At 34.8% G+C, this 15,426-nt stretch overlaps 1 protein-coding gene across 4 annotated transcripts in view; it reads left to right on the top strand.

Annotated features, from left to right (window-relative positions):
* The window catches only part of LOC125649721 (glycogen phosphorylase, muscle form-like), a 25,649-nt gene extending 10,223 nt beyond the window's left edge, over positions 1-15,426 (top strand). The window contains exons 6-16 of one of the 4 annotated variants that reach the window (XM_056164737.1): positions 235-317; positions 2,249-2,392; positions 3,325-3,366; positions 4,778-5,017; positions 5,284-5,447; positions 5,992-6,208; positions 7,917-8,123; positions 9,011-9,360; positions 10,869-11,003; positions 12,601-12,667; positions 13,434-15,426. In XM_056164737.1, coding sequence (XP_056020712.1) covers positions 235-317; positions 2,249-2,392; positions 3,325-3,366; positions 4,778-5,017; positions 5,284-5,447; positions 5,992-6,208; positions 7,917-8,123; positions 9,011-9,360; positions 10,869-11,003; positions 12,601-12,667; positions 13,434-13,616 — 1,832 coding nt within the window. In that variant the 3' untranslated portion in view covers positions 13,617-15,426. Of the gene's footprint in view, positions 1-234; positions 318-2,248; positions 2,393-3,324; positions 3,367-4,777; positions 5,018-5,283; positions 5,448-5,991; positions 6,209-7,916; positions 8,124-9,010; positions 9,361-10,710; positions 10,846-10,868; positions 11,004-12,600; positions 12,668-13,433 lie in introns of all 4 variants that reach the window. The other 3 variants (XM_048877435.2, XM_056164740.1, XM_056164739.1) reach the window with 3 other exon arrangements.

Below are 15,426 nucleotides of genomic sequence, written 5' to 3'. Positions count from 1 at the left end.
TGCTGCATTTATTTCCAAGAGATTGAAATTATAATATTTCCTGGTATTGAAAAATGATATCTGCTTGACCATCCAAATATACATGGTCAGCATATAATGACACCCCTCAAAAAAATAGGGGACACCAGAAGAGGACATGTATCACTTTTGCAGTACTCTTAAGAATGCTTGTTATTATAGAGATAGTATTGCATGTACATGAATATTCATTTATCAATCAATTTATATTTTCAGTTAACAATGGAGAATATATCAGTGCTGTGTGTGACAGAAACCAGGCAGAAAATATCTCCCGAGTTCTCTACCCTAATGACAATGTAGGTATAAAGTATATCTAGAGCGTTCTCTACCCTAACAACAATAGATTTCAAATCAGTACCCTAACTAAAATGTAGGTATGAATATATATGTAAGACTCTAAAGTGCAATGGTCGCTCCAAAGTGCGATGGTCTGCGCCAAAGTGCGATGGTTTGTTAATGTTACGGATGCCAAAGTGCGATGGTCTCGCCATAGTCCGATGGTGGGGGGTTTATTAACGTTTGTGACATCACGTCATTGTGAAGTCATTCTTAACGTCTTTCAAAATTAAACCGGGGAAATGTAACGTCAGTTTTGACCAACAAAGGTTCTTTCTGCTGCAGTGCTGAGACCAACTTCGGCGGGATATATTGGAGGAAGGCACGGGTGATTAAGATTGACATGACGACAGCAACAGCAAGGTTTACACTGTTGAGGATTGTGAGAACAGCAAAGTACATTTGTTTTCAAACTCTCTACTTCACCCAAACATTCTTTAATTCATGATCACTAATTACTTGTGATGTACACGTAATAAAATCCTGGGGATATGCTATAATGCAAAACATTATATGATTTCGTGTTGGAAAATGTTGTGTTTAATAACACGACAACTAAATGGTAATGAAATGAGTTCTTATCCTTATTTTTTTGTGCATAGATTTTGCACTGATATTATGGTGAAACAACACATGGTTGGTACAGTCTGTACCAAAACACTGTGCTGTTTACAAACCAACGGACTTCGGCGTGTCACTCCATCGCACTTTGGCGCATTAGTATGCACCATCGGACTTTGTCGTGTCGACACCATTGCATTATGGCACAATTGTCTTGCACCATCGCACTTTGGCGTGTCAGACCATCGCACTTTGGCACATGAGTGTGGATCATCGCACTTTGGCGTGTCACACCATTGGGGTTTGGCGCAGACCATCGCACTTTGGAGTCCTACATATCTAAGGAGTTTTCTGCCATAACAACTGTGGAAGACGTAGTATAAAATATATGTATGGAGTTATCTACCTGAATGACAATGTAGGTACTGTGTAATAATATATCTACAGAGTTATCTACCCTAATGACAATGTAGGTAGTCTATAGATATATCTACAAAGTTATCTACCCTAATGACAATGTAGGTACGGAGTATAAATATATTTACAGAGTTCACTACCCTAATGACAATGTAGGTACAGTGTATAAATATATCTACATAGTTCTCTACCCTAATGACAATATAGGTAAGTGTATAAATATATCTACAGAGTTATCTACCCTAATGACAATGTAGGTACTGTATAAATATATCTACAGAGTTATCTACCCTAATGACAATGTAGGTACAGTCTATAAATATATCTACAGAGTTCTCTACCCTAATGACAATGTAGTTGCAGTGTATAAATATATCTACAGAGTTATCTACCCTAATAACAATAAGTATGAATGTATCTATGGAGTACTTTTATCTTAATGACAATTTTGGTATAAATCTGTCTACAGGGTAACCATAACAACAATGTACTGGTAGATGTAAAATATATATCTTAGTTCTGTACCTTAATGATACTGTAGGTATAATTATACACCGAATTCTCTAACCTTTTGACTTTGTGCATTTTGTGGGGATGCTTTTGATTTAGAGATGGGACTGTTAATGTGGACACAGTCTGCATAACTTCAATACAACTCAGTATTTAATTTGATCATATACACACAATAGAATTTTTACAGGTAGTTCATAAAAATTGTGCAGTATTTTGGTAAAAAGAAAAACTTTCAAATATGCATGTAGCTAGAACTTTCACACATACACAAATCTTTCTAGACTGTAATACATTTTTATTGCAACATTATTTCCCATATCTGATGAAGGCTTTCCTTGTGCATGTGTGTCATTTTCCATATTTTCAACTTCCAATATTTTGATGTGATTTCACTTGACAGTTCTTCGTGGGTAAAGAGCTTCGTCTAAAACAGGAGTACTTCCTAGTGGCAGCTACTCTACAGGACATCTTACGCCGCTTCAAGTCTTCAAAGTTCGGCAGTCGTGACCCTGTCCGCAGATCATTTGAATCATTCTCAGACAAGGTAAACTGGAAGTTGAACCCATTTCAGAATGCTAATATGAAGCTGATAAAGTATGTTCTAACAGTTTGGTTTTACTATAGGGTTGAAGCAAACTTTTTATATTAAGGTCATATGCAACATTTCTGCCATTTTTTAAAAAATTAATTGTGATCTGTTTTTGTTTTTCATTATGTTATGTACAATTTGTGAGAGCATTTCAAACTTCTTTTTTAAAAATACCACATTTTCAATAGTTGAAATTAACGTAAATCTGGAGGGGGGGGGGGGGGGGGGGGGGGGCTACTTTATATGGATCACTGAAATTGAAGCACCCCAGTAGTGGAAGTAGAATAGGTTCACCAGCTGCAAAGATCGAAAAGATGGTCATGTGACTTAGCAGTGGAAAGGTCTTGAAGAGTAGAATTCAAATATGGTCATTCCCAGGGCTACTGAGAGGTCATTTAACAGTTACACAAGTGATGATATAGAGATTGTCACTTCTGATACTGCTACAGTTTCTTTGTAATCTGACACTCATTGGGAGACAAATTTTTTGTCAAAATACATAGTGTGTCGGAATGAGCAGTATAAAAGACAATAAAGATATGAAATTGAGAATGAAAATAAGGGCCAGGATGCCCAGTGAAACAGATTGCACAGGTGTCAGATTCAGCAGTTTTCACTGTAGTTTACATTTCTCAAATTTAAGAAAAAACAAAGAATAGTTGTCACACAAGCAGCATGCAACATTTCTAGTTTTGCTTTCTTGTTGTGTGGTATTGAGGTGAGCATTAAAGACCAGAATTTGTCAAACATTAAACACATAACATGGAAAAAGCAACCCAACTTTTCTTCATTTTGCATTTTCCTACAAGAATATCAGTTTCAATGAATGAGGTTTGAATTTCTAACACTAGTTTGATAGGACTTGATTTCCTGTTTGTGTTCTATAGGAGAATGACATTAATGATAATCTAGATGGATTTGCTGAGAAGGTTTGTCACCTTAGAATCTATACTAACAAACATTACTAAGATGGTGCATTGATGTGACTGAATGACCATTAAGTGCACCAGACTCAATATTTATTTTTTGTTCTGAACTTTAAACTTTGTGTATATGTTTGCAGAGAAAGTTGAATGAAGACAGAAGTTTCAAAAAATATTGAATAGCATTTTCTTTTAGAATTCAATTTTTGAACCTGTTCAATCAAAAGCATATCAATTTATCAAGTTTCCTGCTTGTAAAAAAACCTGAGGATGTTCTGCTACGTTTTTGGATATTCTACTGTATAATAGATATCCATTCATTTTTCCCTTCTGCATCACTTTTCTTAATTTTTGGCATGCTCTTTGTTTTATACTGTAAGTTGGGAAATCAACACTGTGGTTTTAATCTTCACTATGTTTGCAGTTGAAGATTTTGACTTGAAGTAATCCCACAGTGAATATTGTAATACATGTGACCTGCTAGGTTAAAATGTTGGAAATATTTAGATAACTTGTTAAATAAATCCACTACTAAATTAGTAGTTGTATACTCCATGATTTTCCTAAGAAAAACTTAAAGTTCTGAATGCATTTCTTTGACAGTAACATCAGTGTGACATCACAATACTGAAATTATAATCACATTGACATTACAGTAACATCACAATGTCAAAATGATCAGTAACTTTGGTTTCACAATTTGTCTATTCCATGGCTGTTACATCTTCTTGACTGACTAGCACACAAAATTCAAAGAAATCTGAAATTGCAAGGATACTTTTTTAAAAAAATCAAATGCAAATATAAGTATTTTAAAAGTGTATGTTTTTGACATCTAGTACAAATTTTATTTGCTCATAGTGAAAATTTGTCTGCACTATGCTTCAACTCTGGTACCATGCATTTTATTTGAGATATTGGACAGCCTATATTCTTATACAGAAACGGCCTGTATTCTTATACAGAAAATGTGATCATTTTGACAAATACAATACATTTATGTGGAAACGATAAGTATGATCAATTTTGACTAAATCTCTTATGACTTTGGAAACTATTGATTAAAATTCCTATTTTAGTACAGGCCAAAAATTTTATTCACATCACCCTACCTTCCTAGAATTCTATATTCAGATTACCCAACAGACATACCTAGAATTCTATATTCAGATCACCCAAGAAACATACCTAGAATTCTATATTCATGATTATATTCATAGTATTTATTATTCATCTCCAAAATTCTAGTGAATGAATGAATTGCTAAAAAAGATCAAATTTTGGAGTAGACGATATCCAACACACAACATGTAGGAAATACCACTAATAATTAGAATTAATTGTTGTTTATGACTATGATTTGTAGAAGATAGATAATTTTTATGTAGCCTTGCATTTGAACATGCCTCTCTTGTAGGTGGCTATTCAACTGAATGACACCCACCCATCCATGGCTATTCCTGAACTGATGAGGATTTTTGTGGACATTGAGGGACTGCCTTGGGACAAGGCCTGGGAAATCACTGTGAAGACCTTTGCTTATACAAACCACACTGTCCTCCCAGAGGCTCTGGAGAGGTGGCCTGTGTCCATGTTGGAGCAGATTCTCCCTCGACACTTACAAATTATGTACTACATCAACCATAACTTTCTACTGGTAAAATGGCCATTTTCTGTTGCTCACATGGTTAAGTAAATAAATTTCAGAGATTTATTTTACTGCTGTGGTAGCTTAACACAGTGAAATACTTTATGCATGTTCTGTGTGTGTTTGTATGAAAAAGATGTAAGGATTTTATTGGAAAATGTACACTACATTCGGCAGCACAATGCCAATTTCCCCAGAGAAATGTCATAGTACTAAATGACATAGTACTGGTATTTACTTAAACTGAAATAGATTACTTCATTTTGAATTAATAGGAAGTTGCAGCTAAATACCCAGGAGATGAAGGAAAGTTGAGACGCATGTCAGTTGTGGAGGAGGATGGAGAGAAGAAGATTAACATGGCATATCTCAGCATCATTGGCTCTCATGCTATCAATGGGGTGGCTGCCTTGCACTCAGAAATCATCAAGAGAGACACGTAAGCTATATCAAAATGGGACATTGCAATTACCAAGTATGCACAATACTCATGATTTACTGGCAATGGTTGGATATGACTGAGTTCTTGATCATAAATTATAGGTCTCATTTCATGTACATTCTTCATTTCAAACGATGGTCATAATTTTTTTATTTTTTTTTTTTTTTGATGTAAAACAACACTTTGAATAAATCATCAGCCCTGTAGGTTGACATCAATGCATGAAACATGTAAACCACATGCAAGCAGTATTTAAAATACAAAACACATGTTTTTAATTCACCAAGGTAGTTTTCTGTCATTTGATACTAAAGACATGCAGATGAAGCTGTTCAGAATCTAACGACACAAAAGATTATGTCATTTTATCATTCAACATGATTGTACATTATTCAACTGTAACAGTCTCATTCAGATTCAAAATAGATCATACTGTAAATTGTCATCGGAAACCCAGAGTACCTGACACATTGTTCCTAGCTAGAGACAAAGCATCAGTTTACTTGTAATCACCCTATGTGTATCCTTTCACTGTCAACAGGTTCCGTGAATTCTATGAGATGTACCCAGAGCGTTTCCAGAACAAAACAAATGGGATCACACCTCGCCGGTGGTTGTTGCTGTGTAATCCCGGTCTGTCAGATGTCATTGCTGAGAAGATTGGAGAGGACTGGGTCACAGACCTGTACCAGCTGAGGAATCTCAAGAAGTTTGCAGAGGATGAAAATTTTCTCAGAAATGTCATCAAAGTGAAACAGGTCAGTCATATTGATATTTAATATCTAAATTGTATAACATGCAATTAAATGTTGGTAATGACCCAGAGTTTATAATAAAAAAAAAAGAAGAAAATAATCACAAGTTTACAGCTGTGTATACACTAGAGATTAACTAAAACCCAAGTTCTGAGTCTATTAATCTTTGAGTAAAATAATGATTTAGAAGAAAATCACATAATGCATGAAATTGATAACTAGTATACATTAAAATTTTTAGCTCAAGTTAGTGTTTTGAATCGGAATTTGTCCATTGTCGTTGTCATCATGAACTGGTCATGTTTTTTACCTCACCTCCAGAACTCCATTTACTTGATCAATTTCTACCAAACTTGGTGCAATGTATCCTTAGGTGATTCAGGGAACTCATGTTTCCTAAAATCAAGAACCATGTTCCTTTCCGAGGAGAAATGATTAGAAAATAGAGTGGGCTGTTTAAAAATCGGGAAACTCTACATTAAATCATGATCCACAGAACCACACAAAGGATTCAAAGTTTCGGATATGAAATATAGTATACAATCATCACGAGAACCACTAGTGTAAAATATCTCTGATTAATGGGAAAGCATCCTCTTGTTGTGTTGATTATACATTTCTTAGTAACATCATGACCCATGGGGGCCAGTGTTGGTGCACAATAGGGGGTTTAAAGTTTTACATTAAAATATGAGGACATTTTTTAAAAGATAATCTTCTCAAGAACAAAAAAGATACAATTTATTGAATAGATATGTAAGCATTCTCATGTTGCATAGATTCATTTTTGTTCAAATTATGACCCATGGGGCCATGATAGGAGTTTAATAGAATCCTTCATTAGTACGAGTGTGGGATAGGGAAATTCCACCGAGGGGACAAGATTCGCAGTCTAGGACGAGGCTTTGCCGAGTCCTAGACAGAGAATCTTGTTCCAGAGGTGGAATTTCCCTATCCCACACGAGTAAATAACGAAGGATTATTTTTCTCACATTTTACCTACAGTTTAGTGTATAAATTTAGTAGCTTTGAGAAAATTCCAAATTATCAAAATCCTCATTTGAACTTCGATGCAAAAACTAATTAGATATGCAGAAAGAGCATACCCGAAAATGGTTTACACTATAAGTGTAAACTAAAAAACCCAAGATTGTCCGCCAGAAAGCTATATAAATTAAAATTCAAAGATAACAATGCAAAATATTTTTACTTCACCGTGTAACGTAAATCTTCACCGTGTAACGTAAATCATAGAAAATATATGACGTCACAATCAAATGACGCCGCAGCAGTGTGAGACAGAAAAATCTCACATGGCTGTCTCACATGGGTAAAGTCAATCTCACACTGGTGATAATGTGAGAAAAAAGTTTTACATAAGAGTTAGAGGAGAAACTTTAATATCTTCCTTTAAAGAGCCATAAGGATTAAGCGAAATTGTAAGTATCCTATGTAGTATAGATTCAATTTTCTTTATTACCCTAAAGCCAGAGTAAGTCACAATAGGGCTTTAAGGATTTATACTCCCAAACTTATGAGTCTTTATCTTAGTATGTGTATAGAGACTAAGTGAGTATTGTGGCACATTGTTGATACACATTCATGGAGAAACTCAGCACTGCATCAATATTTTCCTTACAAGCAAGCTGTGTCTGCAATAATTCTTAATAACTGAATTAAAATAGCAGTTTTTTGCAATCTATCTTTACAGGAGAATAAAATGAAGTTGGCGGAATATATCCAGGAGCACTACAACATCAAGGTCAACACATCCTCTATCTTTGACATCCAGGTGAAGAGAATCCACGAATACAAGAGACAGCTGATGAACTGCTTCCACATAATTACCCTATACAATCGACTCAAGAGGGACCCCAACCAGGCCTTTGTTCCCAGGACTATCATGATTGGAGGAAAGGTGCTGTGCCACTTTGATGAGTATTTTTTGGGGGGGAGGGGGGGGGGGGGGTAAGATTATCCATGAATATCACCACCAAAAATCATGAATACAATGTCCTATAGCTGAATTGAAAATTTTGTACAATTTTGGATTTCAGTTTTTACACAGACAAACTTCTTTAGAGTGTATTTACATGTGTATCCACATATCTCCACATATCCTGTATTGTCAGACATGTTGATGACCATTTTAAACATGCATGCTCAGGTACCAAAAGAAACTGTTTTAGATAAAGTCTGGATTTTCAAAACATACATGACAATTATCAAATGAAATCTATGGTAAATATACTCCATGAATAACAAAATGATGAGTTTATATACACAACTTGTGTAACTTATATAACTCAAAACCCCAGTTTGAGGGTAGAGTTTTCTGACTCATAAAATGAAAATGTATAACATCTTGAAAAATACTCTTTACTCCTGAATATTTAGCTTATACTTTAGTTAAAGGTTGCTTGTGACCAGAAAGTGTGTCATGACCTTGAACAAAGGTCAAGGTGACTTTTAAAAAAAAAAAATTCTGGGCCACATCTTACTATTTGAGATATTATTAGCAGCTCATACTTGGCGCCAAGGTTTATTATGACCAGAATCGGAAGAATTCTTCCTTTTTTTTTTACCACAAGGACACCCAGTTCTGTGTAGTTTTGAAGATGTACACTTACAGCATTTACACACAACACTTTTATGTTCTATATATATTGTGTGATATTCAGGTTATTGATATTGGGAATGGGCCTCTTGTATTGTATATATCCTATTCCTGGAATTCAATTTATTTAGTCTGCATGTTACAAATATGAATTGTTTACCGATTTGCTAAACAAAACTTTTTTACAGGCAGCACCAGGCTATCATGTTGCCAAACTTATCATCAAGTTGATCACCAGTGTTGCCAGGGTAGTCAACAACGACCCAATCATTGGGGACCGTCTTAAAGTTGTTTACCTGGAGAATTACAGAGTCTCTCTGGCAGAAAAGATCATTCCCGCAGCGGACTTAAGTGAGCAGATCTCGACCGCAGGAACAGAGGCTTCTGGAACAGGAAACATGAAGTTCATGTTGAATGGAGCTCTGACAATTGGAACACTGGATGGTGCTAATGTGGAGATGATGGAGGAAATGGGAGAAGAAAACATTTTCATTTTTGGAATGAAAGTCCATGAAGTAGAGGAACTGAAGAAGAGTGGGTTAGTTATTTCTTTCATTTATACACGTATGTGTTGTGAGTGTGTTTAAATAATTTTTGAGAAAGGGTTTATGTAAAGATACTCATATATCAGAATTTGTCTTTCCAATGACTGTCATTGTATTCGTGCAGCCAAATTGAAAAGCAGTAAGTATTTTAATGTGCTGCCACAAAGGAAGGAAATTCTATGTTTAGAATACACATACCCTGTTTATTTATGTGATTTCATTGCTTGTTCCTCAGCAAGTTTTATTTTAGATTAGATGTCACTGGACAAATATTATAGAGGTTCAACAACAGCTATGTATGCCTTGGAGATTGTTTGATCACCCATGACCATTTACCCCACTGGTAGTTTGATGTTGTCAAGTTGTTTCCACACTGCATGTACATACAAATCCACAATGGTAGTGCCTTCTCCAAGTTTTAGTTATTAGTCCCGTACTGGTGAAGCTGAAGGAACCACTAGTTGGCATCCATGTGTCACAACTTAGTTTTCTGGACTTTTTTTTTATCGTGCGTTGATTTAGAAAGCTAAAATTTGGTATGTGATTTACCAATGTATGTTTACAGATCAAGTTGAAGTTTTGTCACAGTTGACTGATTTTTTTTTTTTACAACATTTATGGGACTTTTTTCCAGAAATTTGATATGTGGTTGCTAAAGTGATGAGAGGTAGAATAAAGTTGTGACTGTTGAAGACGCAAGGTAGATGGGGAAATGCTGATCTTTATATGCTTGATTGTTCAGAATACTGAAGGTTTGGTTGTTCCAAACACAGCAATAGAACTCGAGGCTGAAGATACGAATGATGGGTTGTTTAATATAACAGTAAAGACGTATTCATTGACATGGTTTAAATTAAAGAAAATGTGAAATGCGATGCAACAGAAATTCAAGATTGGACATACTGATAGTCCTGTCAATATGTATAGATTTATTAAATTCATTTTTCCAATTTTTTTTGGTATTTATTTGTTTGGGGTTTTTTTTTGGGGGGGGGGGGGGTTATTATGCATAAACTGTGGACATCAGATTATTCACATAGAATATTACACAAATGACTTGACTTAGGAATGTTAGGGGACATACATCTACAGAATGCTTGTGTGATATAGTGTACTTTAAAATTTTATTCCTTTCATTTTTAGCCCAGCCCTAAATTGTTGTAATAATAGAACTTTTGGAATGGATTTTATGCATAGTACTAACTCATAAGATGAACAATATGATGTAGGATCTTTATGTGCAGTTTCCAGACGTACTTCTGACTAATTGTAAATGCAGGCTTTCAAAAGACGACACACACACGTCAATATATAACGATACACAACTCATTTTCTTTCACAAGGTACCACCCACATGACTACTATGAGGGTAACAAGGACCTGAAGCAGATTCTAGATCAGATCAAGGATGGCTTCTTCTCCCCCGACGAGCCCGACCGATTCATGGATCTATATAATTCTCTAGTATACAATGACAGGTAATTAATTTTATCTCTTGCAGTTACAACCCCCGCCATTATTATGAGGCAAACTCTGATCTTCGTTTGGTGCTAGAGCAGCTGAACACAGGCTTCTTTTCACCAGATAAACCAGGGCAGTTCAGGGATCTGTACAACACTGTTATGTGGCCGGACAGGTAGTCTGGTGTGACTGCATGATCTGTGATGGCTATTTCTAGCATGAAATTGGAGGTTCATGTTGATTCCGTCCATTTGTGAGATCAGATGTACTGGTTCAAGTTCAGCATGATATTTGAAATCTGTTTCAACATGGATATTTAGGGGCAGTAGTGTCTGGCTAAGCTTAATTTTTCTGTGTTCATGATGACAAAGGTTTAAGAAATAGCTGAATGCTTCAGCATGGTACGTTTGTGTAACATTCAAGTCCAAATTACTGACTATTAACCTGCATTGGAGTTAATTTTATAAAGTTCTTGCTTTTAGGTGCAATTTGTGTAGATGCTCTTGTGTGATCTGAGGTGAAAGTTTAGCAACTGAGTGTCAATTTGCCCATCTGTCTGTCAGTCATTTGTTAACTTTTCACATTTTGGATTTTTTTTCTCCAGAACCAATGTAACTAACATCACCTAAACTTGACCAACCATCCTTGAGTGAAAAAAGGATGCGTGCTTTGTTGTTTTTTCCCCCAAACAATTGGACCCCAGCCCATTCAAGGGGAAATGATTATGAACTTGAGTGGAATTATTGCACACAGTCGGATATGGCTAAACTTTTTTTTAAATTTTCCTAAATATAAGTAGTTGCAATTCAATCCCCAAATCCATGGTTAAACATTTGGATGTAAGGTAACAATACTCTGTTAAATGCACCAAAAGCATTTCATAATATGACCAAGTACTTAGTCCAAAACATAAATGTTGGATATTAGAAACTTACAAGATTTCTGTAAAAAGCTGTTGACAGAGGTATAGTGCTTGTACCGCATGGAACTGTGGATATAGAATGGCCTACTGTATGTTAAATTCATAAGCAGGTATCCTGGTTTAGTGTATCAGTTATCAATTATCTCTCAGTGATTGTTGAGAACAATAGGAATCCGGTTTTTGGCTCATTTAGCTGAGTCAAAGGCTAAATTGAGCATTTTTTGTCAAAAGTTTGATGTTCATCTGTTGTTATCGGAAATTTTTCATATTTTCATCTTCTCAAGAACCACTGACCGTTTATAACCAAACTTGGCACAAAGCATTCCTAATTGAAGGGGATTGCATTGAATTTCCATATTTTCATCCAAGGGGAGAAAATTTGGAAATAAGGTGATTGTTTGAAAGAAGCTGGGTCCTTGTTTTTTCAAGACAACCAATGAGAAATCACGTGTTTGAATCTTTTTCAATAACTGCAAGGATACAGCTTGTAACTAATATGCAAGCATCCTAATGTAGTGTAGAATCTTGTTTGTATACACCATGTCCCCCTGGTGTCAGATAGCAGATGTAATGCAAGGTTTACATACTAGGAAAATTTAACTGTTCAAGCGAGCTTTATGTTCCATGGACCTTTTGTTACATGGGAAGGAATAATGGGAAGAATCACATCTTGTAAAAAAAACAAATTCTCTATTTTATTATATTTGTTTGCAGTCTCCATGTAGTACTTTTTGAAGTACTTTTTGATTCCAGTTTGCATGAGACTCGGATGACCATTAAGGTCCATGAGCTTCATGTTCGACTTTGATATTCTTAAACCTGTATTCATAAATGAATTCTGTTTGGGCAGATTTTGTCTGCTGAAGGATTATGAAGCTTACATAAGATGTCAGGACAGCGTCAGTGAAGTATTCAAGGTAATAACTCAAAATTACTTCTTCATGAATTTTTGTTAATGTCTCAAATTATCTCTCCACTCATTACTGCTGTTGAAACAAATTATCTCTCCACTAGTTACTGCTGTTGTAACAAATTATCTCTCCACTCATTACTGCTGTTGTAACAAATTATCTCTCCACTCATTACTGCTGTTGTAACAAATTATCTCTCCACTCATTACTGATGTTGAAACAAATTATCTCTCCACTCATTACTGCTGTTGTAACAAATTATCTCTCCACTCGTTACTGCTGTTGTAACATTATCTTGCCACTCGTTACTGCTGTTTTAACAAATTATCTCTTGACTCGTTACTGCTGTTGTAACAAATTATCTCTTGACTCGTTACTGTTGTTTTAACAAATTATCTCTCCACCCAATATAACTGTTGTCACCAACTATCTTGCCACTCATTACTGCTACTGTCACAGAAACTTGTAAATTTACAATGAGCACTGATATGAGTAGTGCAAAGCAGTGCATCCCTCCCAGTAAGATGTACATAGATTGCAATAAACGGTGATGATTTTATACATGAAACAAGATGTTGATCATGATACATTGTGTCTTTTGCATGCACCTATGAATTCAGTAAAACATGCAGATAGTTTCTGGTGCGAGGGATTATTTGAAATATACTTCCAGCATCAGTACTACATGCTAGTAGATTTTTCCTTGTATAGTAGGTTGCTTTCAAATTTATAACTTATTAAATTCATGAATTTAACCTTATTTTCTTCCTAGAATCCTCTAAAGTGGGCAAAGATGTGTGTACTCAACATTGCTTCCTCAGGAAAATTCTCCAGCGACCGCACAATCTCGGAGTATGCAAGAGAAATATGGGGAGTGGAGCCTAATGATATTAAATTGCCACCTCCTCATGAGGGCCTTGACTCAATGGACAGCAAGCCACCACAGAAGAAGTGAGATCTCATGTGACGACTTAGTCCAATTGAGTTTTGTTGATTATGTTGTTGCTTTGTTGTGGAATACACTTACAGTCATTATATATGTGTGTGTATTTGAGATTGGCTATACAATTCCTATAGTGACTGAGGGGACTTTTTGCAGTAAACCTGTACTATGAATGATTTAAATGTATTTGGAGAATGTAGCTTATCCATTACCTGTAATAGAATGTAGCACATAGTGTGTGTTTAGGTAGAGACATCATTTTATTGCCATGCCATATAACATGTAGGAAATATGGTGTTTAATTTAAATTAATGTTGTTTCATAGAATGTAAGAGTAAAAGAAAAGCATTGTTAGAATACTAAATCCTAGCTTAAATTTGATCATTATTGCACAAGTTTTCTTTGTTGTTTTTTTAAAAATTATATTTTAAGTTTTTTTTTTAAGTATTTCTGTGACATCACCTTATTTTTTATTTTGTCTGCAATAGTAGCAGGTGTGTCTAGAAGTTTTGATTGTGAACATTTTATCAACAGTTATGTTTACATGTTTATACATGTACATGTATTGTCATGAATTTTACTTGGACACTGCAAAAAATTTGGTAGTGTTGAAATTTACAATGCAATAGAATAGGTACAGAATAGAAAGACAAAGTAGTGATAACAAATCAATTTAAAAACAGCCATAGATGTTATACTGGAAGAATTCAATCTACAGATATAGATATTGGGGGAGGGGGTCTACAAAGATGCTGGGTAGGAAAAAGTTTAGATGCTGTATTATTAAACGGGAAATTGTTATATATTGCAGTCTACAATTACTTGTACCATTCAGCATTTAGACTTGTATACACTAATATTTACATTCACTGATGTTTTGTGAGTAATAAAACTTTGCCGTTTCATTGGGTTTTTTTTGTACTTCTCAATGTAAGAAGTGTGATGTTCAGGTAACAATTCAGCTCGACATTAAAAATATCAACAACAAAAAGATCCCCACTAGAAGGAATAAATGTCATTTGTGTATATTATGGGGGGTGTAAACAATGGGAGTATGATTTGATTCCTGTCGATTATATAAATTACCCTGTGCTTCCATTATCTTTATAAAATGCATAATACAAAAAAACTGGACATTAATTTTATTCCTTAACAAATAATGAGCTGATTTCTTAAGACATGTTACAAAAATTGTGATGAATGTATGTAGCTGATGAATTTTTTATGTGGTGCTAAGCATTCCTCTGAGATACCTGTTTTCTGCAAATCCATGTTATTTTTTCTTTGCTTTCCACAATTCAAAGAGAATTGTTCACAACTTTATTCATTTCCACAACTAAAACAGTGTAGTGTGTATTTATCCCTGTTCAGTTAGTTTTGTGCAGAACTAAAACAGAGAAATGTGTTACAATTAGTCATTTATTTGCATTTTTTATTACTATTCCATATATTATTTTCTATCCATATTTTTCATATTTGGGTTCTTTTCTGCTGAATATCAAAAATACTTTATTTTACAAATATACATTCATAAATGCAATGGCTTTGGCAAGCAGCATGACACTTGATGTGTTATAAAATGGAGTATCACAATCAAATTTTGCTGATATTAATTGTCTTGAATAAGATTAATTAATATGTGATGAAGTCTTCTCCATTACAATTTTTAAAAGAATCTGAAAACAATACGGGACATTCAAATACACCAGTCCTTTTCCTTGCTTTTAACTTCTTATATTTATTTTGTTATCTTGCTTTTTTAGGATTGTTGTACAACAGTGCATATTATCATTCTTGAGTAAAATTTATACAACACTCAAAA

This window comes from Ostrea edulis, chromosome 5, assembly GCF_947568905.1.
Source record: "Ostrea edulis chromosome 5, xbOstEdul1.1, whole genome shotgun sequence".
Lineage (NCBI taxonomy): Eukaryota > Metazoa > Mollusca > Bivalvia > Ostreida > Ostreidae > Ostrea > Ostrea edulis.
The sequence above is the reverse complement of the archived record's forward strand: the minus strand, read 5'-3'. Positions and strand labels throughout refer to the sequence as shown.